This window comes from Rhinoderma darwinii, chromosome 5, assembly GCF_050947455.1.
Source record: "Rhinoderma darwinii isolate aRhiDar2 chromosome 5, aRhiDar2.hap1, whole genome shotgun sequence".
Classification (NCBI taxonomy): domain Eukaryota; kingdom Metazoa; phylum Chordata; class Amphibia; order Anura; family Rhinodermatidae; genus Rhinoderma; species Rhinoderma darwinii.
In genome coordinates, this window is record NC_134691.1 from 340590340 (window position 1) to 340615002 (window position 24663).

General features: G+C 39.9%; 1 protein-coding gene across 1 annotated transcript in view; it reads left to right on the top strand.

Annotated features, from left to right (window-relative positions):
- CDK5 (cyclin dependent kinase 5) overlaps positions 1-19042 on the top strand; it is a 28228-nt gene extending 9186 nt beyond the window's left edge. The window contains exons 5-12 of the mRNA XM_075827829.1: positions 3325-3381; positions 4105-4200; positions 10538-10612; positions 10709-10805; positions 11524-11593; positions 11702-11762; positions 16742-16822; positions 18299-19042. Coding sequence (XP_075683944.1) covers positions 3325-3381; positions 4105-4200; positions 10538-10612; positions 10709-10805; positions 11524-11593; positions 11702-11762; positions 16742-16822; positions 18299-18385 — 624 coding nt within the window. The 3' untranslated portion in view covers positions 18386-19042. The remainder of the gene's footprint in view (positions 1-3324; positions 3382-4104; positions 4201-10537; positions 10613-10708; positions 10806-11523; positions 11594-11701; positions 11763-16741; positions 16823-18298) is intronic.
- The last annotated feature ends 5621 nt before the right edge of the window (positions 19043-24663 follow it).

A 24663-nucleotide genomic window follows, 5' to 3' on the forward strand; every position in this document is an offset into this window, starting at 1 on the left:
GCTGAGCAACAGCCAGCAGCCGCCTACCTGTACCATACATGTCTGAGATGGGAATAACCCTTTAACCCCCTGACGCATTATGTACGTGATCAGTGTCATAGGGAAGTATGGAGGGTAAAAAAAAAAAAAAAAAAGTTGTTAAAAGTAAAAAAAAATATTAAAAGTTAAAAAAAAAAAACACCTTTTCCCATTTTTTCCCGTCTGAAGTAATGTAAAAAATAAACCGAATTTTTATTGCCACATCTGTAGAAGTCCGAACTATTACAATATACCGTTATTGTTGGTCACTGTAGCAAAAATAAAGGGATCAAAAAGCTGTATGTACCGATAAAAACGACAGCTCGTCCCGCAAAAAATTAGTTATGACTCTCCGAATGTATCAACACTTTAAAAAAAATAAAATAAAATTTTTAATTATTCTTTGTAAAAGATAAAATAAAAAAACTCTCTAAATTTGGTGTCACCGTGGTCGTATTGAGCCGCAGAATAAAGTTAAGTTGCCGTTTTTCAGCACGGCGAAAGACAAAAAACAATGGGGGAATACGTTTTTTCCAATTTCAGCTCACACAGAATTTCTTTCCCGTTTCCCAGTACATTATATGGTACTTTAAATGGTGACAGTAGAAACTACAACTCCTCCCGCAAAAAAATCAGCCCTCACAGCGCTCTATTGACGGAAAAATAAAAACGTTATGGCTCTTGGAAGGCGGCGAGTGAAAAATGAAAAAAATGTCTGTTTTTAAAGGGTTAAGGGGTAATAATTGATCCGTGTAAATCCAGCCTTCGCTTGTCTCTCTTAGGCTGGGTTCACACAACCTATTTTCAGGCTTAAACGAGGCGTATTATGCCTCGTTTTACGCCTGAAAATAGGGCTACAATACGTCGGCAAACATCTGCCCATTCATTTGAATGGGTTTGCCGACGTACTGTGCCGACGACCTGTCATTTACGCGTCGTCATTTGACAGCTGTCAAACGACGACGCGTAAATGGACTGCCTCGGCAAAGAAGTGCAGGACACTTATATACATTATATGCAGGACACTTATATACATTATATGCGGGACACTTCTATACATTTATATGCGGGACACTTATATACATTATATGCGGGACACTTATATACATTATATGCGGGACACTTATATACATTATATGCAGGACACTTATATACATTATATGCAGGACACTTATATACATTATATGCGGGACACTTATATACATTATATGCGGGACACTTATATACATTATATGCGGGACACTTATATACATATGCGGGACACTTATATACATTATATGCGGGACACTTATATACATTATATGCGGGACACTTATATACATTATATGCAGGACACTTATATACATTATATGCAGGACACTTATATACATTATATGCGGGACACTTATATACATTATATGCGGGACACTTCTATACATTATATGCGGGACACTTCTATACATTATATGCGGGACACTTATATACATTATATGCGCGACACTTATATACATTATATGCGCGACACTTATATACATTATATGCCGGACACTTCTATACATTATATGCAGGACACTTATATACATTATATGCGGGACACTTATATACATCATATGCGGGACACTTATATACATTATATGCGGGACACTTATATACATTATATGCAGGACACGTATATACATTATATGCAGGACACTTATATACATTATATGCAGGACACTTATATACATTATATGCGGGACACTTATATACATTATATGCGGGACACTTATATACATTATATGCGGAACACTTATATACATTATATGCGGGACACTTATATACATTATATGCGGAACACTTATATACATTATATGCAGGACACTTATATACATTATATGCAGGACACTTATATACATTATATGCGGGACACTTATATACATTATATGCGGGACACTTATATACATTATATGCGGGACACTTATATACATTATATGCGCGACACTTATATACATTATATGCGCGACACTTATATACATTATATGCGGGACACTTATATACATTATATGCGCGACACTTATATACATTATATGCGGGACACTTATATACATTTATATGCGGGACACTTCTATACATTTATATGCGGGACACTTATATACATTATATGCGGGACACTTCTATACATTATATGCGGGACACTTATATACATTATATGCGGGACACTTATATACATTATATGCGGGACACTTATATACATTATATGCGGGACACTTCTATACATTTATATGCGGGACACTTATATACATTATATGCGGGACACTTATATACATTATATGCGGGACACTTATATACATTATATGCGGGACACTTATATACATTATATGCGGGACACTTATATACATTATATGCAGGACACTTCTATACATTATATGCAGGACACTTCTATACATTATATGCGGGACACTTATATACATTATATGCGGGACACTTATATACATTATATGCGGGACACTTATATACATTATATGCGGGACACTTATATACATTATATGCGGGACACTTATATACATTATATGCGGGACACTTCTATACATTATATGCGGGACACTTCTATACATTATATGCGGGACACTTCTATACATTATATGCGGGAGACTTCTATACATTATATGCGGGACACTTATATACATTATATGCGGGACACTTCTATACATTATATGCGGGACACTTATATACATTATATGCGGGACACTTATATACATTATATGCGGGACACTTATATACATTATATGCGGGACACTTATATACATTATATGCGGGACACTTATATACATTATATGCGGGACACTTATATACATTATATGCGGGACACTTCTATACATTATATGCAGGGCACTTCTTTGCCACGTAATTTGAGCCGTTCCTCATTGAACTCAATGAAGAGCAGCTCAAGATTTACGAGCGTCTCAGAAGCCTCGCATAATACGAGGAGCTGCTTTTACGGCTGAAACGACGCAGCTGTTTTCTTCTGAAAACAGGCTGTCATTTCAGCCGTAAATGACAGCTAGCGTGTGCACATACCCTTAGGCTTCGCTCACATCTGCGCCAGGGTCCCATCCATCGGAGCTTTCCGTCAGAACGGGACCCTGACTGACAAACGGTAACCAAAGGTTTCCATCACCATTGATTTCAATAGTGACGGGTCCGGTCCTTATGGTTTCCGTTTGTCTCAGTTGTTCGAGGGTTCCGTCGTTTTGCCGGAATCAATAGCGTAGTCGACTGACGTCGGAACGGGACACTGACGCAGATGTGAACGAAGCCGTATTCATTTCTCCGTCCTTTGTATTACAGGATCTAAAAAAATACTTTGACAGCTGTAATGGCGACCTGGACCCAGAAATCGTAAAAGTGAGTTGTTCCGGTGACTTCCATTGCTCTTTGTTGATCTAGCGCCATTGTTCTACATATGGGGTCTGTGGGTCTTTAGTCGTGGTTTTTATGGCCTATATTGTACGTGGTTCTGATCGCATCGTGATTTTCGCCCCGGCGTCTCTGCGCATCGTGTATTACCGCGTCGTGCGTTCTATTCGAATTTATTTTTGTAGTTGGATATATATGGGTTATAAAGCGATTTTTTTTTTTTTTTTTTTTTTTTTTTTTTTTTTTTTTTTTATATATATATCTCTTATATTCTATCCTATCCATATCCGGTATTCATGCCATCTTTTTGCCACTTTCATTATACGGTGACCCACATGTTGGCATTACAAGTTATTGTTTGACCATTACTTACCTCCAAAAAAGGACTATCAAAGCAAGGAAAAAATCAAGCAACATTTACATCCAACTATAGAAAATAAATTCATATTTTATTACAGACACAAAATTATTAAAACACTGGATACCGAAAGAGCAAATAGCGACACGTAGTCAAATCTGTCATCCTCATGACATTTGACATAACTGAACATCATGCCCAAGAAGGGGGAGCGTGGAGCGCGTTAGCAGGTTGTCCATTGTCATTGAATTGTGTCTGGATGTGACGGTTTCCATTCATCTACATTGTTATGGTTTTATTCAGTTCCTTGTGTAAAGTGTGACCGAATCTCACAGCTCCTCTGTCTCCAATAGTCCTTCATGTATCAGCTGCTGAAAGGTCTGGCGTTCTGCCACAGTCGCAACGTTTTGCACCGAGACCTCAAGCCTCAAAACCTACTCATCAACCGGGTAAGAATACATGGAAGACGGGAAAAAAACTATAACTACTATAGTACTGCTCCTAAATATAAGAATATAACGACTATAATACTGCTCCTATATACAAGAATATAACTACTATAATACTGCTCCTATATACAAGAATATAACTACTATAATACTGCCCCCTATATACAATAATATAACTACTATAATACTGCACCCTATATACAGGAATATAACTACTATAATACTGCTCCTATATACAAGAATATAACTACTATAATACTGCCCCCTATATACAAGAATATAACGACTATAATACTGCCCCTATATACAAGAATATAACTACTATAATACTGCTCCTATATACAAGAATATAACTACTATAATACTGCTCCCTATATACAAGATTATAACTACTATAATACTACCCCTATATACAAGAATATAACTACTATAATACTGCCCCCTATATACAAGAATATAACTACTATAATACTGCCCCCTATATACAAGAATATAACTACTATAAGACTGCTCCTATATACAAGAATATAACTACTATAATACTACTCCTATATACAAGAATATAACTACTATAAGACTGCTCCTATATACAAGAATATAACTACTATAATACTGCCCCCTATATACAAGAATATAACTACTATAATACTGCCCGCCTATATACAAGAATATAACTACTATAATACTGCCCGCCTGTATACAAGAATATAACTACTATAATACTGCCTCCTATATACAAGAATATAACTACTATAATACTGCTCCTAAATATAAGAATATAACTACTATAATACTGCTCCTATATACAAGAATATAACTACTATAATACTGCCCCCTATATACAAGAATATAACTACTATAATACTGCCCCCTATATACAAGAATATAACTACTATAATACTGCTCCTATATACAAGAATATATCTACTATAATACTGCTCCTAAATATAAGAATATAACTACTATAATACTGCTCCTATATACAAGAATATAACTACTATAATACTACCGCCTATATACAAGAATATAACTACTATAATACTGCCCCCTATATACAAGAATATAACTACTATAATACTGCCCTCTATATACAAGAATATAACTACTATAATACTGCCCTCTATATACAAGAATATAACTACTATAATACTGCCCCCTATATACAAGAATATAACTACTATAATACTGCCCCCTATATACAAGAATATAACTACTATAATACTGCCCTCTATATACAAGAATATAACTACTATAATACTGCTCCTATATACAAGAATATAACTACTATAAGACTGCCCCTATATACAAGAATATAACTACTATAATACTGCCCCCTATATACAAGAATATAACTACTATAATACTGCCCTCTATATACAAGAATATAACTACTATAATACTGCTCCTATATACAAGAATATAACTACTATAAGACTGCCCCTATATACAAGAATATAACTACTATAATACTGCCCCCTATATACAAGAATATAACTACTATAATACTGCCCTCTATATACAAGAATATAACTACTATAATACTGCCCCTATATACAAGAATATAACTACTGTAATACTGCCCCTACATACAAGAATATAACTACTGTAATACTGCCCCCTATATACAAGAATATAACTACTATAATACTGCCCTCTATATACAAGAATATAACTACTATAATACTGCCCCTATATACAAGAATATAACTACTATAATACTGCCCCCTATATACAAGAATATAACTACTATAATACTGCCCTCTATATACAAGAATATAACTACTATAATACTGCCCTCTATATACAAGAATATAACTACTATAATACTGCCCTCTATATACAAGAATATAACTACTATAATACTGCTCCTATATACAAGAATATAAGTACTATAATACTGCCCCCTATATACAAGTATATAACGACTATAATACTGCCCCTATATACAAGAATATAACTACTATAATACTGCTCCTATATACAAGAATATAACTACTATAATACTGCTCCTATATACAAGAATATAATCACTATAATACTGCTCCTATATACAAGAATATAATCACTATAATACTGCCCCTATGTACAAGAATATAACTACTATAAGACTGCCCCTATGTACAAGAATATAACTACTATAATACTGCTCCTATATACAAGAATATAACTACTATAATACTGCTCCTATATACAAGAATATAACTACTATAATACTGCCCCCTATATACAAGAATATAACTACTATAATACTGCTCCCTATATACAAGAATATAACTACTATAATACTGCCTCCATATACAAGAATATAACTACTATAATACTGCCCCTATATACAAGAATATAACTACTATAATACTGCTCCTATATACAAGAATATATCTACTATAATACTGCTCCTATATATAAGAATATAACTACTATAATACTGCTCCTATATACAAGAATATAACTACTATAATACTGCCTCCTATATACAAGAATATAACTACTATAATACTGCCTCCTATATACAAGAATATAACTACTATAATACTGCCCCTATATACAAGAATATAACTACTATAATACTGTCCCCTATATACAAGAATATAACTACTATAATACTGCCCCTATATACAAGAATATAACTACTATAATACTGCCCCCTATATACAAGAATATAACTACTATAATACTGCTCCTATATACAAGAATATAACTACTATAAGACTGCCCCTATATACAAGAATATAACTACTATAATACTGCCTCCATATACAAGAATATAACTACTATAATACTGCCCTCCTATATACAAGAATATAACTACTGTAATACTGCCCCTACATACAAGAATATAACTACTGTAATACTGCCCCCTATATACAAGAATATAACTACTATAATACTGCCCTCTATATACAAGAATATAACTACTATAATACTGCCCCCTATATACAAGAATATAACTACTATAAGACTGCCCCTATATACAAGAATATATCTACTATAATACTGCTCCTATATATAAGAATATAACTACTATAATACTGCTCCTATATACAAGAATATAACTACTATAATACTGCCTCTATATACAAGAATATAACTACTATAATACTGCTCCTATATACAAGAATATAACTACTATAAGACTGCCCCTATATACAAGAATATAACTACTATAATACTGCCTCCATATACAAGAATATAACTACTATAATACTGCCCTCCTATATACAAGAATATAACTACTGTAATACTGCCCCTACATACAAGAATATAACTACTGTAATACTGCCCCCTATATACAAGAATATAACTACTATAATACTGCCCTCTATATACAAGAATATAACTACTATAATACTGCCCCCTATATACAAGAATATAACTACTATAAGACTGCCCCTATATACAAGAATATAACTACTATAATACTGCTCCTATATACAAGAATATAACTACTATAATACTGCTCCTATATACAAGAATATAACTACTATAAGACTGCCCCTATATACAAGAATATAACTACTATAATACTGCCCTCCTATATACAAGAATATAACTACTGTAATACTGCCCCTACATACAAGAATATAACTACTATAATACTGCCCCCTATATACAAGAATATAACTACTATAATACTGCCCTCTATATACAAGAATATAACTACTATAATACTGCCCCCTATATACAAGAATATAACTACTATAAGACTGCCCCTATATACAAGAATATAACTACTATAATACTGCTCTTATATACAAGAATATAACTACTATAATACTGCTCCTATATACAAGAATATAATCACTATAATACTGCCCCTATATACAAGAATATAACTACTATAATACTGCTCCTATATACAAGAATATAACTACTATAATGCTCCTATATACAAGAATATAACTACTATAATACTGCCCCTATATACAAGAATATAACTACTATAATACTGCTCCTATATACAAGAATATGACTACTATAATACTACTCCTATATACAGGAATATGACTACTATAATACTGCCTCTATATACAAGAATATATCTACTATAATACTGCTCCTATATACAAGAATATGACTACTATAATACTGCTCCTATATACAAGAATATGACTACTATAATACTGCCCCTATATACAAAAATATAACTACTATAATACTGCCCCCTATATTCAAGAATATAACTACTATAATACTGCCCCCTATATACAAGAATATGACTACTATAATACTACTCCTATATACAGGAATATAACTACTATAATACTGCCTCTATATACAAGAATATATCTACTATAATACTGCTCCTATATACAAGAATATAACTACTATAATACTGCTCCTATATACAAGAATATAACTACTATAATACTGCCCCTATATACAAGAATATAACTACTATAATACTGCCCCCTATATACAAGAATATAACTACTATAATACTGCTCCCTATATACAAGAATATAACTACTATAATACTGCCCCCTATATACAAGAATATAACTACTATAATACTGCCCCTATATACAAGAACATAACTACTATAATACTGCCCCCTATATACAAGAATATAACTACTATAATACTGTCCCTATATACAAGAATATAACTACTATAATACTGCCCCTATATACAAGAATATAACTGCTATAATACTGCTCCTATATACAAGAATATGACTACTATAATACTACTCCTATATACAGGAATATAACTACTATAATACTGCCTCTATATACAAGAATATATCTACTATAATACTGCTCCTATATACAAGAATATAACTACTATAATACTGCTCCTATATACAAGAATATAACTACTATAATACTGCCCCTATATACAAGAATATAACTACTATAATACTGCCCCCTATATACAAGAATATAACTACTATAATACTGCTCCCTATATACAAGAATATAACTACTATAATACTGCCCCCTATATACAAGAATATAACTACTATAATACTGCCCCTATATACAAGAACATAACTACTATAATACTGCCCCCTATATACAAGAATATAACTACTATAATACTGTCCCTATATACAAGAATATAACTGCTATAATACTGCCCCTATATACAAGAATATAACTGCTATAATACTGCTCCTATATACAAGAATATAACTACTATAATACTGCCCCCTATATACAAGAATATAACTACTATAATACTGCCCCTATATACAAGAATATAACTACTATAATACTGCTCCTATATACAAGAATATAACTACTATAATACTGCTCCTATATACAAGAATATAACTACTATAATACTGCCCCTATATACAAGAATATAACTACTATAATACTGCCCCCTATATACAAGAATATAACTACTATAATACTGCCCCCTATATACAAGAATATAACTACTATAATACTGCCTCTATATACAAGAATATAACTACTATAATACTGCACCCTATATACAAGAATATAACTACTATAATACTGCCCCTATATACAAGAATATAACTGCTATAATACTGCTCCTATATACAAGAATATAACTACTATAATACTGCCCCCTATATACAAGAATATAACTACTATAATACTGCCCCTATATACAAGAATATAACTACTATAATACTGCTCCTATATACAAGAATATAACTACTATAATACTGCTCCTATATACAAGAATATAACTACTATAATACTGCCCCTATATACAAGAATATAACTACTATAATACTGCCCCCTATATACAAGAATATAACTACTATAATACTGCCCCCTATATACAAGAATATAACTACTATAATACTGCCTCTATATACAAGAATATAACTACTATAATACTGCTCCTATATACAAGAATATAACTACTATAATACTGCCCCTATATACAAGAATATAACTACTATAATACTGCCCCCTATATACAAGAATATAACTACTATAATACTGCCCCCTATATACAAGAATATAACTACTATAATACTGCTCCCTATATACAAGAATATAACTACTATAATACTGCCCTCTATATACAAGAATATAACTACTATAATACTGCTCCTATATACAAGAATATAACTACTATAATACTGCTCCTATATACAAGAATATAACTACTATAATACTGCCCCTATATACAAGAATATATCTACTATAATACTGCTCTTATATACAAGAATATAACTACTATAATACTGCTCTTATATACAAGAATATAACTACTATAATACTGCCCCATATATACAAGAATATAACTACTATAATACTGCCCCCTGTGGTTATTTCAGTAAGAGGTTTTTTTTTTACCAGCTTGGGGCAGTTAATATTGGCTTTTTCTACATGTGACCTCATCTTTTCAGAATGGAGAGTTGAAGCTGGCGGACTTTGGTCTGGCTCGGGCGTTCGGTATACCTGTACGTTGTTACTCCGCTGAGGTGAGCCTGGCGTTTTTTTACAATACTTTTGACTTTGCAGCCTGGGGTTCCCCTTTTATCTATGGAATGTTCCACTTTTACCATGTCTCCCTCTAGGTGGTGACTCTTTGGTATCGCCCACCTGATGTTCTATTTGGTGCCAAACTGTACTCCACTTCTATAGACATGTGGTCGGCCGGCTGCATCTTCGCAGGTAAATATTTATTTTACACTTCACCATTTAACTGATCAGTGTTTTCCTAGAAGGTTTCGCTGCCGTTTTGTATATGTAGAATATTATTAATAAAAGTTAATTCCTATAATCCGGAAATTCTGATAATCCGGCAAAAAATATCCCAGTTGCCAGATTAATAGACAATTAGCTAATAGTCCGGCAGAGGGGTGGTCATGGTCATTGGTAGTGATCCCCGAACAACGATGTCAGGTGTGTGTGTGTGTATATATATATATATATATATCTCAATGGGATCGAATAGGTGCCAAATTGTCAGATATTCTGGATTATCGGAAGGTCGTAGACCAGCATAGAGCAGAGAACCTGCACGGAAGAAATCCTTAGATAGCAGAGAGATTTCCTATATTGTCTCAGTATATTCTGATAATCCGGTATCTATGGATTGTCAAAGTGGCAGATTATGTGATATTCCGAACTATTGGACTTTCTAAAACACAAACATATACATGTGTATATATGGCCCCCTGATGTAGGAGACTCCTGATCGCCCCCGTCCACCGCAGAGGAACCGGTGTCGGACTATCAGATCACTGTACTGTTCCGCTGGCACGGGATTCTTTTCATTACGGGCTTTCTTATTGGGATTTCTGGACCATCAGATGATGGATTATTGGAATTTTTATGTAGAATTTTGAAACTTCAGTGCATCACACATTTCCTGTTGTCATTCTTACAGAGCTGGCCAACGCCGGGAGGCCGCTATTTCCCGGAAACGATGTAGACGACCAATTGAAGAGGATTTTCCGATATCCTTATTGAGCCGTGGATGTGACACCCCATGGGGGAGGGGGGGGCACATTTTTCAGGCACTAACATCAACATTGTAGTTGTGACTTTTCCTTAACCAAACTCACATTGCTCGGAACCCCGACTGAGGAGCAATGGCCGGCCATGACCAAATTACCGGACTATAAGGTGAGTCGGGGGATGGGAAGCTGAGCTCAGTCCGGCATTATTATATGTGATTTGTGTACAGAAAAATGCTAGAAGGGCACGGATCTTGTCCTCCCGGGATCCTCCGCCCCGGGGCAATCAGTGCAAAAATGTGACATGGGTGTTTTTGTAAAAAGTATATTTATTAAATAAATAAAAAATAAAATGATTGATTAAATATAATATATATATATATACCAGTCTCTCTATGAATTAGAAGATCAACAAAAAGTTCATTTATTTCAGTGATTCAATTCAGAAAGTCTCTCTCATATATTCTATAGATTCATCACACGCAGAGGGATCTCGTATATTCTATAGATTCATCACACGCAGAGGGATCTCGTATATTCTATAGATTCATCTCACACAGAGGGATCTCGTATATTCTATAGATTCATCACACGCAGAGGGATCTCGTATATTCTATAGATTCATCACACACAGAGGGATCTCGTATATTCTATAGATTCATCACACGCAGAGGGATCTCCTATATTCTATAGATTCATCACACACAGAGGGATCTCGTATATTCTATAGATTCATCACACACAGAGGGATCTCGTATATTCTATAGATTCATCACACACAGAGGGATCTCGTATATTCTATAGATTCATCACACGCAGAGGGATCTCGTATATTCTATAGATTCATCACACGCAGAGGGATCTCGTATATTCTATAGATTCATCACACGCAGAGGGATCTCGTATATTCTATAGATTCATCACACGCAGAGGGATCTCGTATATTCTATAGATTCATCACACGCAGAGGGATCTCGTATATTCTATAGATTCATCACACGCAGAGGGATCTCGTATATTCTATAGATTCATCACACGCAGAGGGATCTGTTTCCAGCATTGTTTTCTTTTAATGTTGATGATTCTGGGAACAGTTACTGAAAACCCAAAATTTAGTGTCTCAGAAAATGAGAATATTATAGAAGCCCAATTTCACAAATGATTTTTAATACCGAAATGTCATCTTACTGAGAAGTCTGTCCAGTATCTGCCCTCAATACTTGGCCGGGGCTCCGACTCTGCATGAATTACTGCATCAATGCGGCGTGGCATAGAGGTGATCAGCCTGTGGCACTGCTGAGGTGTTATCAATGCGGCGTGGCATGGAGGGGTATCAGCCTGTGGCACTGCTGAGGTGTTATGGAGGCCCAGGTTGCTTTTGATATCGGTCTTCAGCTCGCCTGCATTGTTGTGTCCGGTGTCTCATCTTCCTCTTGACCATATCCTATAGATTTTATATGAGTTTTAGGTCGGGTGAGTTTTCTGGCCAATCAGGCGCAGTGATACTGTGGTTATTACACCAGGTGTTGGCACTTTTGGCAGTGCGGGCCGGTGCCAAGTCCTGCTGGAAGATGAAATCCGCATCTCCATAAAGCTGTCAGCAGAGGGAAGTGTGAAGTGCCGGGAAATGTCCCGCTAGACACTGCGCTGACTCCGGACTTGATATAACACAGTGGACCAACACCAGCAGATGACACGGCCCCCAAACCATCACTGACTGCGGACACTTCACACTGGAGCGCAGGACACTTCACACTGGAGCGCAGGACACTTCACACTGGAGCGCAGGACACTTCACACTGGAGCGCAGGACACTTCACCCTGGAGCGCAGGACACTTCACCCTGGAGCGCAGGACACTTCACCCTGGAGCGCAGGACACTTCACCCTGGAGCGCAGGACACTTCACCCTGGAGCGCAGGACACTTCACCCTGGAGCGCAGGACACTTCACCCTGGAGCGCAGGACACTTCACCCTGGAGCGCAGGACACTTCACCCTGGAGCGCAGGACACTTCACCCTGGAGCGCAGGACACTTCACCCTGGAGCGCAGGACACTTCACCCTGGAGCGCAGGACACTTCACCCTGGAGCGCAGGACACTTCACCCTGGAGCGCAGGACACTTCACCCTGGAGCGCAGGACACTTCACCCTGGAGCGCAGGACACTTCACCCTGGAGCGCAGGACACTTCACCCTGGAGCGCAGGACACTTCACCCTGGAGCGCAGGACACTTGGACTGACTCCTCTCTGCTCTTCCTCCAGACTCTGGGACCGAGATTTCCCAATGTAATGCACAATGTACTTTCCTCTGATACCAGGACTGTGGACACCGAGCTGCAGACCCGTCATTGTAAAGACTCGGGAAACCTCTGCGGGTGTTTTGTGTTGATTCGCTGATTAGAAAGTCACCAGGAGGCGACAAGCTGCAACTAACACCCAATATTCTCATATTCTGAGACACACAATTTGGGGTTTACAGTAACTGTTCCCATAATCATCAACATTAGAAGAAAAAACTGCAGGAAACAGATCCCTCTGCGTGTGATGAATCTATAGAATATACGAGATCCCTCTGCGTGTGATGAATCTATAGAATATACGAGATCCCTCTGCGTGTGATGAATCTATAGAATATAGGAGATCCCTCTGTGTGTGATGAATCTATAGAATATACGAGATCCCTCTGTGTGTGATGAATCTATAGAATATACGAGATCCCTCTGTGTGTGATGAATCTAGAATATACGAGATCCCTCTGCGTGTGATGAATCTATAGAATATACGAGATCCCTCTGTGTGTGATGAATCTATAGAATATAGGAGATCCCTCTGTGTGTGATGAATCTATAGAATATAGGAGATCCCTCTGCGTGTGATGAATCTATAGAATATACGAGATCCCTCTGTGTGTGATGAATCTATAGAATATAGGAGATCCCTCTGTGTGTGATGAATCTATAGAATATACGAGATCCCTCTGTGTGTGATGAATCTATAGAATATAGGAGATCCCTCTGCGTGTGATGAATCTATAGAATATACGAGATCCCTCTGTGTGTGATGAATCTATAGAATATACGAGATCCCTCTGTGTGTGATGAATCTATAGAATATAGGAGATCCCTCTGTGTGTGATGAATCTATAGAATATACGAGATCCCTCTGTGTGTGATGAATCTATAGAATATAGGAGATCCCTCTGCGTGTGATGAATCTATAGAATATACGAGATCCCTCTGCGTGTGATGAATCTATAGAATATGAGAGACACTTTCTGAATAGAATTACTGAAATAAATGAACTTTCTGATGATCAATTAATTGAGGACACACACACACATACACACATTTACACACACACATTCCTTTCCCATAATGAACAGCACCCTCTGTGGCATGGACGCACGTTGCAGGCACCCATGTATAAATGGTACCCCAAATCCACGCAAATAATTACCCATCCCCCCAGCCCAAATAACATTTTTGCACACAGGTAATTTTTTGCCAATAAAACATGTGACTATATATTGGAAATGTAGTCCTCTTACCTGCTGCCCAGCGCCTGAAGGACCCGGCCGCCATCACAGTCTACGTGTAAGGTATAGGTCGGGAGCTTTGTCTGGACGCACACGTTTAACGTAGGTAAAACGTGACCATGCTGCGCCAGTTTTGATAAATCTCCCTGAAAGTATTAGAAAGTTGCTGAACTTTTCATGATAAAATTATTAAACTTTTAAGTAAATCCAGAAAACCCCTGAAAAACTACAAATTAGATTTGCAATCTTTTTTTTTTTTCGCAATACGGTTTTCCTTTAAGGGTCAGATCACACGTTGCGTAAATACTGCGGGTTTTCCCGCAACCGAATTAGTTGCGGAAAATCTGCAGAAAATACAGTAGCAGCAAATTGGATGAGATTAAACAAATCCCGTCCTCACGCTGCGTAAATACTGAGCGGATAAAACGTTCACGTTGACATGCAGCGCGACAATTGTATTCACATAATCGCTGCTTATTTGTTGCGGGTTTTCCACAGTGAATTCAATGGGAAAGTAAATCCTGCAACAAATAGCAGTTGTTGCGTTTTCTTGTGGCGGGTTCGCAGCGATTCCAACGCAAAAACCGCAACGAAGAAAAAATTTATACAAATCTCATACTTAGGCCTCATGCACACGACGGTGCCTGTAATTACGGACAGACGTCCGTTTTTTTCGAGCCGTGCTCCCATTATAAGGTATAGGAGCACGGTCTGTAAAATGAAAAAATAGGACATGTCCTATTTTTTCCGTCAGGTTTCTACGGCACGGACACTCTCGTAGACATCCGGGAAGGTGTCCGTCGACCATAGAAATGTATGGGCCCGTAATTACGGATCGTAATTTTGATCCAAAAATTTACGGTCGCGTTCATGGGGCCTTACCCAGAAGTCTGTGTTCCTCCATCCAGCACGGTCTGCTGGGATGACGTTTCATCCCGTGTGACCTCGGCTGTGACGTTTCAGTCTCATCCCGTGTGACCGCGGCTGCAGTTTTCCACAGCGAACGTTCCGGGCGAAAAACTGCACCACAGTTTGTTGCGCTTTTCCTCCCGGAGTTCCCTGCGGCGCACAGGGCGGATACGCTGTGTACTATTATGTAGTATATCTGCCCTGTGTGAACTCCGCCTTTCACTTTCTAATAAAAAAAATAAAGTTCTTATGTATTCCCTTGGGTATGTTGCTTGTGGTTGTGTAACCGTGATGACCTGTAGTTTGATACTTTACCACTAGATGGCAGCAACAGCTTGATGCTGCAGCTATGTGGTGTTGATACAGTCGGTTTACCACATCTTGCTGCTTCTGGACCATTAGGTCGAGCCAGGCTGTGAAATGCTGGATTAAAAGTGTTTTCTGAAACTGTATCAATAAAGCTTATTGAAAAGAATGAAGGACACGCCCACATACCATTTATGGCCTTTCAGTCCCTGAGTTTCTATTGGGGGATGTTTTATTTGAAAAGGGGGCGTGTACATGAGATGTTTTCAACAAACTTTATTTAGACCTCTTTAAAGTGCGGCGCCTCGTCATACTGTGCAGACCTGTGGATCTCCACGGCGACTTCATCTTCCATCGTGTATTTAGTTATGGCATCGTTTGCGTTTTGTTTTCCAGCCCTACCCCATGTATCCGGCTACGACGTCTCTAGTGAATGTTGTCCCTAAGCTGAATGCGACTGGAAGAGACTTATTACAGGTATCTCAGCCACAAGTCCGTCTGTGTATATCCGTGGTCTCCGGCTGTTGTAGAACTACAACTCCCAGTATTCATAGACTACTACACCTGTAAATGAACGTTTTATTGACTGGCCATTGACTCAGTCCAGCCTCTTTGTAATACTTGTCTCTTGACTTTTTTTTTTTAGTCTGTTTTGTGTAGAAAACCAAACAAATTCTTGCTGCCTGGAAACCATCAACAAGCTGCTGTTGAAAAATCTGATATTTAGTTTTTTTGATATCTCTCTTTAGGCCTCATGTCCACTTCAGTGTTTTTCTTCAGGGTGCTATCTGTTTTTCTGACGGCTCGCACCCTGACCCGTTCATTTCAATGGCCCCATGCACACTTCAGTTTTTTTTGACGGTCCCGTTGCTCCGTTCCGATCCACAGTAGAGCATGTCCTACTGTGGTCCGAGATTCCGTGACCGTGAGGCCCATGCAAGTCAATGGGGCCGTCAAAAAAACTGAAGGCACACGGAAGGCGTCCGTGTGTGACGGAGCCGTTGCCTAGCAACGGGCGGGCAGAAGTACATTACAGAAATATTACACTAATCGGCAGCCCCTTCTCTCTATCCAGCACTGATAGAGAGAAGCGGCTGCTGATAAAAATAAAAGAAAAATCAGTTCATACTTACCCGGTCGTTGTCTTGGTGACGAGTCCCTCTTCTTCCTGTATGACGCGGCAGCCTGTGATTGGCTGCAGATGCGGTCACGTGGGATGAAGTGTCATACCTGGAGGCCGGCCTTCTGACATCATACTGACCGCCACTACAGCCTGTGATTGGCTGCAGCGGTGACATGGATGAAACGTCATCGCTGGAGGCCGGACAGGAGGAATGTAAGTATGAACTTATTTTTTTATTTCATTAAAATTGTATTTTCCGAGCGCCGAGCATGGTACTGTCCAGGGGGCTGAAAGAGTTACCGCCGATCAGTGTAGCCCATTAACTTTCAGCACCCTGGACAGTGCCATGCTCGGCGCTCGGAAACACAGAGTGCACACGGCCGCTAAACCGGGCACACGGATCCGTCAAAAACGGCAGTGTAAACGGTGTTGGAAGTGTGCACGAGGCCTTAGTCTTTTGAATACATATGTGTATAGCGGATGTGGCTTTTTACGTTGACCAGTAGGGCAGAATCCACTTTCGGAGTATATAGGTTTTTTTTTTTATATATATAGCTATATAGCGCAGTGGCTGCCCTACTTGTTGATTGTTTCCAGGTTGCGGCAGTTTATTACAAAGATGCAGAATAATTAGATTTAATGACTATGGAACCAAAGAAAAGTCAGAATACCATTTTAAGCCAGACTTGTGATTGCATATATGGGGGGGGGGGGGGCGTGTACTTTAACGATTGGGGGAGGGGTCTCTTATTTCCTTCCCGCTTGAGCCCCACGTGATCATCTCTTTTCTCAGACTCTTTCTTCATACAGATTCTCTTCTCTGTTTCCAGAACTTGCTGAAGTGTAACCCGGTTCAGAGAATTTCGGCAGATGAGGCTCTTCAGCATCCATACTTTGCGGATTACTGTCCCCCATAATTCACCCCAAATGGCGCGTTCCCCACTCCCATCTTTATTCCTGATCATACATTGTCCATTACTTGCCCGCCCTTCATGGTAACCCAAGCCCACTCCTAGACTCCCGCTTCACCCCTGTAGGCCACTGCGATGGAGACCGATGTTCTTTGCCTGGAGCCGCAGTAGCACCCGGCACCAGTGCACGATGGATATCCATAAGTACTGCCATACCTGTGTGGGCGGAGCCTGTGGGTGGAGTGGACATGCCCTTTACTATGTTAGGGACTTCCTCCACTATGGCTGGGTGGAGCCTGTCTCTAGCTGTACACCCTAATTGCATGCATTGGTGGGTGGGGCTTCTTGTTCATGGGTGGGGCTTATTTATGACTGATAATTGGTGTATATTTGATAGAAGTCCAGCAGGGGGCAGGGAAGAGAAATCATCGAGCCTCATGACTCCTCCCCAACGATCCCCCTCCCCCAATGCTTCATATCCTCTCCCCCTAATTTATTTTTTAATTCCTTTCCCCCCCCCCCATTGTAGGCGGAGTCCACACCGTACCTTCACCCGATACACTTGTATAATTTAATGTACATTTTTGGATGGTTTGTATTCATTTGTTTCTTTTGCCTGTAAACGTCCCACGTCTGGAGAAATGCAGTTTTATTTTACAAACATTGTTGGTTTATTCTTGTTTTTTTTTTTTTTTTTTTAACACGTTTTGTGTTTCGTTGATAAATGACTGTTATGTGAACGTCGCCGGGATCGTATGTGGAATTCGGTAAATCCGAAAGGTCGTAACATCCCCCGATCCGAGGAATCTTCATGGAAATAGGAGTTGTATCTCGTTTCCATGAAGGGGGCCAAGAATGCTGGGGTTGTCTGTGATATCGATGTACATTAAAATAATTAACTATTCTGGATTATCAGATGGTAATAGAAATAAATAAATATATATACACAGCGATCGGCCATAACATTATAACCACCCCCTTCATGTTGTGTAGTCGCCCTCGTGCCCCCCGTACAGCTCTGACCCCTCGTCATGGACTCCACAAGACGTCTGGAGGTTCCCGTGGTCTCCGGCACGAGACGTCAGCGCTGATCCTGTCAGTTGTGAGGTGCGGCCTCCGTGGATCGGACGGTTCTCCAGTGCATCACTGATGGACGACATCTTGAACTCTTTCTCATGTTCCTCATCATTCCTGAACAATGTGGCGGGGGCACTGCCATTAGGTGATACCGATGCCCTGTAATGGGGGGGGGGGTCTGCAGCAATGTCTAGGTCGGTGATACGTGTCACATCCACATGAATGTCAGGACACAAGGTTTCCCAGCAGAATATTGTCCAGATCTTCACCCTGCCCCCGCCGGCTTGTCTTCCCATAATGCATCCTGCTGCCATCTCTCCCCCAGGTAAGTGACTCGCACGCACCCGGCCGTCCACATGATTCATCGGACCAGGCGCCTTCTTCCATTGCGCCAGTTCTGATGATCACGTGACCATTGTTTGTACTTTCGGCAGTGGACAGGGGTCAGCAGGGGGCGCTCTGACCGGTCTGCAGCTTCACGGCTCCATATACAGCGAGCTGCGATGTTCTGCGTGTTCTGACATTTTTCTATCACAAACAGCAGTAACTTTATCAGTAATTTGTGGTACAGTAGATCTTCCGTGGGATCGGACCAGACGGGCTAACCTCCCCTCCCCCGCACATCGATGAGCCTTGTGCGCCTATGACCCTGTCGCCGGTCACCGCTTGTCGTTCCTTGCAGCACTTTGGGTAGGTACTGACCACTAAATACCGGGAACGCCCCAGAAGACCGGCTGCTCTGGAGTTGTCTGACCCAGTCGTCTAATCCTTGCCAGAGTCACTCAGATCCTAAAGGCTCATGCACACGACCGTTGTTTTCTTCAGCGTCCTATCCTTTTATTTTATTTTTTACAATTTTCTTCCCCTTTGTGGATAAAAAAAACAAACCCCTTTGTTTCTATGGCGCCATGCACACATCCGTTTTTTGTTTTTTTTGTGTATCCCTATGTCCATTCTTCAAATTATAGAACTGGTTCTCTTCCTGACCGTGTTTTGGGTCCGTCTCATCCATTCTAGAGTATGGGTCCATAGAAAAAACGGACAGCACATGAAACACACAAGGATCCATGTTTTGCGATACGCAAAACAGAAATGGCCGTGTGCATGACGCCTTTTAACTTCCCCATTTTTCCTGCTTCCAACTGTTCACTTGCAGCATAATATATCCCCCTTGTCAGACGCCGTTGTAACCACATAATCATGGTTATTCACAGGCGGGGGCATACAGACAGACCCTAGCGGGGGCATACAGACAGACCCTAGCGGGGGCATACAGACAGACCCTAGCGGGGGCATACAGACAGACCCTGGACTAGACCCCTGAGATAAATAGACCCCAGTCCCCCTACATAAATACAGACCCCCTGAACCCGGCATCAGGACGTCTGCAGCAGCGGTATCCAGGAGTAACGAGGATTAAAAACCGCAGGGACGGGGGAAGGGAGAGTGTGGCGGGGGGGGGTCTCCCATTTTTCCGGGAACCTTTCAGATATTCTTGGCAAGTGTGAATTATACCCCAGGTAAACCGGAAATGGTCATAACTCACAATGGCGTTTCTAGAGACCGTAGAGTTCTTCACGTGCATCAAATTTATTTTGCGTTTTCGACACTTTTTACGCCAACTTTTAATAGTTTTGGAAAGTGTCAAAAAAAAAAAAGGCACCACTTTTTTTTACTGCAGTATATTGCTGTCAAATACGCCAACCATGAGAAAGAGGCAAGTGTCCAGCGCGCATGCGCCAACTTTATCAGACCATGTGCGCGATTTTGCTAAATGTTGCCATTTTCTGACCGTAACATAAAATGTTATTTGCGCCCAAAAAAAAAATATGCAGATTGATTTGGTATTTGAGGTTATCTGGGACGTGAACATCTTGTCTTAGGGGCTGCAAATAAAATAAACCAAAAAAGCAATAATTACCTATCCTTGCCCCCGGCGATCCAGCGCTGAAGCTCCAGAGGCAGTCCCAGGGCTTGTTTACGTGCACATACCATGTGACCGCTGCAACCAATCAGCTGCTATATGTTGTATTATTAAGCCAGAAATATGATTTGTCACCCAAGAGCCCCTCTGAGCCCTCTGATTGGCTGCAGCGGTCCCATGCTACTTGCATGTAAACAAGCCCCGGGACTGGCGCTGGAGCCTCAGCGCTGGATCGCCAGGGGCAAAGGATTTAGGGGAGACGTGGGAATATGCCACTAACGTTTTATACTGTGTTTTATGGTGGGGGGTGCGAGACATAGACTATGCAGCGGCCTTTACTGATATAAATGCGATTAGCAGAAGGACATTGGCTTATGGATGAAATTTGCTTAAAATCGGAAGCAAATGTGCTCCCTGAGTGTTTGTCCCCGTATTCTGGATTGCCCTCATTACGATTCGCCTCTGGTAGTGGGTCATCTCTACTCCCTGAAAATCTTTCCAAGATCGGCTTTGTGCAGTAACATGGATACACTGCTTGGGACAATCGTTTATAGATGCGGGTACCTTATTGCCCTGTCACTTGAACCGGTGCTCTATGCTTCCTGCATATGCACCCTCTATGGTTCTATGAAGGTTTGGCCATGTAATCATTTTGCCATTGTATGGCAGTATGAGATGGATGAGGGTGCTGTATGGTATTGATATTTGGTATTGTATGGCAGTATGATGAGATGGATGAGGGCACTGTATGGTGGTGATATTTGGCATTATATGGCAGTATGATGAGATGGATGAGGGTACTGTATGGTGGTGATATTTGGCATTGTATGGCAGTATGATGAGATGGATGAGGGCACTGTATAGTGGTGATATTTGGCATTATATGGCAGTATGATGAGATGGATGAGGGTACTGTATGGTGGTGATATTTGGCATTGTATGGCAGTATAATGAGATGGATGAGGGCACTGTATGGTGGGGATATTTGGCATTGTATGGCAGTATAATGAGATGGATGAGGGTACTGTATGGTGGTGATATTTGGCATTGTATGGCAGTATGATGAGATGGATGAGGGCACTGTATGGTGGGGATATTTGGCATTGTATGGCAGTATAATGAGATGGATGAGTGCACTGTATGGTGGTGATATTTGGCATTGTATGTCAGTATAATGAGATGTATGAGGGTACTGTATGGTGGTGATATTTGGCATTGTATGGCAGTATGATGAGATGGATGAGGGTACTGTATGGTGGTGATATTTGGCATTGTATGGCAGTATGATGAGATGGATGAGTGCACTGTATGGTGGTGATATTTGGCATTGTATGTCAGTATAATGAGATGTATGAGGGTACTGTATGGTGGTGATATTTGGCATTGTATGGCAGTATGATGAGATGGATGAGGGCACTGTATGGTGGTGATATTTGGCATTATATGGCAGTATGATGAGATGGATGAGGGTACTGTATGGTGGTGATATTTGGCATTGTATGGCAGTATGATGAGATGGATGAGGGCACTGTATAGTGGTGATATTTGGCATTATATGGCAGTATGATGAGATGGATGAGGGTACTGTATGGTGGTGATATTTGGCATTGTATGGCAGTATAATGAGATGGATGAGGGCACTGTATGGTGGGGATATTTGGCATTGTATGGCAGTATAATGAGATGGATGAGGGTACTGTATGGTGGGGATATTTGGCATTGTATGGCAGTATGATGAGATGGATGAGGGCACTGTATGGTGGGGATATTTGGCATTGTATGGCAGTATAATGAGATGGATGAGTGCACTGTATGGTGGTGATATTTGGCATTGTATGTCAGTATAATGAGATGTATGAGGGTACTGTATGGTGGTGATATTTGGCATTGTATGGCAGTATAATGAGATGTATGAGGGTACTGTATGGTGGTGATATTTGGCATTGTATGGCAGTATAATGAGATGTATGAGGGTGCTGTATGGTGGTGATATTTGGCATTGTATGGCAGTATAATGAGATGGATGAGGGTACTGTATGGTGGTGATAGTTGACATTGTATGGCAGAATGATGAGATGATTGAGGGCACTGTATGGTGGTGATTACTTGTCGTTCAAGTACCAGGGTCCGGGTGTGACTGCTCCTTCTGCTTTACCTATAACTACACCGCTGGTTTGATGAAATTAATGTCTTCTGAAGCACAGATATATAATTTGCCATATAGCCTTCATGTGAGGTATACCTCAGATCTCCTCCCCCCTAGTGAGTGTGGAAGCTGCCTGTCCTGGAAATGATCCCACTTTTATCTTACACTCAGGCTGGTCCGTACAGGTTCTCGTTTGTCTCCCCTCCCCCACATCGGATGCACTTTTTCATGCTCCACCCCTGCGGACCCTGCACTAGACATAACACAGTGTATCAGGTGTTACTTCAATTCCTTCACTAGATCCTCGCTGGTTTCCCTGTGGTGATACATTGTACAGAACCCACTGAAGTCAATGACACTGCCCGTCCTCCACTGCAGTCATGCTCGGCCTGAATCGTTCACATGTGATCGGATTGTCAGAATGGCTTTACACGACCCATTACATGTCTCAAAGGGGAACAGTCACCATAATGGTCAACTACTGGGAACAACTGCACTCAACATACAGCTTCCCAGTGCCGGTGGGGGAGGGGGACCAACAAGGAGACTCCACTGAGTAAGGAACAATGAATAATATTTTATTTTCTGCCATTTTCCTGAAGATTTTCCGTTCTTACAAGTAAAATGTTATAAACTTTTCCGTGGCCATCCATGGAATATCTAGTAATTCACCATATACCGAGTTCTTGAACGAGGGGCCGAGGGTTTTTGTCTGGAGTCTTTGCTGTCAGTCCGGGAGGGTCAGACTTCCGCAGGATCAGGCTGAAGCTGGTTCTTGTCCCTGCTCGGTGCGGTTACTGGAAGTCCTGGAGAGCGCGATGGTCTCGGTCGGAGAGCGGAAATGAGATTCCGGGGTGGAACAGTCTGCTAGATAAGAAAAGTGCGTTACAAAGTATACAGCTCCACCTGTAAGAGAGCAGCATTGTAGATTTACTTCATTCATCTGATACTGAGCTGATACTGTAGTCACTACCAGAGCTGCATCCACCAGAACTGAACATCCATTAGCATTTTTCCTATACATCTATAATGTACTGCTGCATTGCATTCTTGGAGATGTTTGGTTTACACTATACACTAAGTAAATACAATAATGGGAAACCTCCAATAATAATGTTCTGGCCAACAAACCTGTTC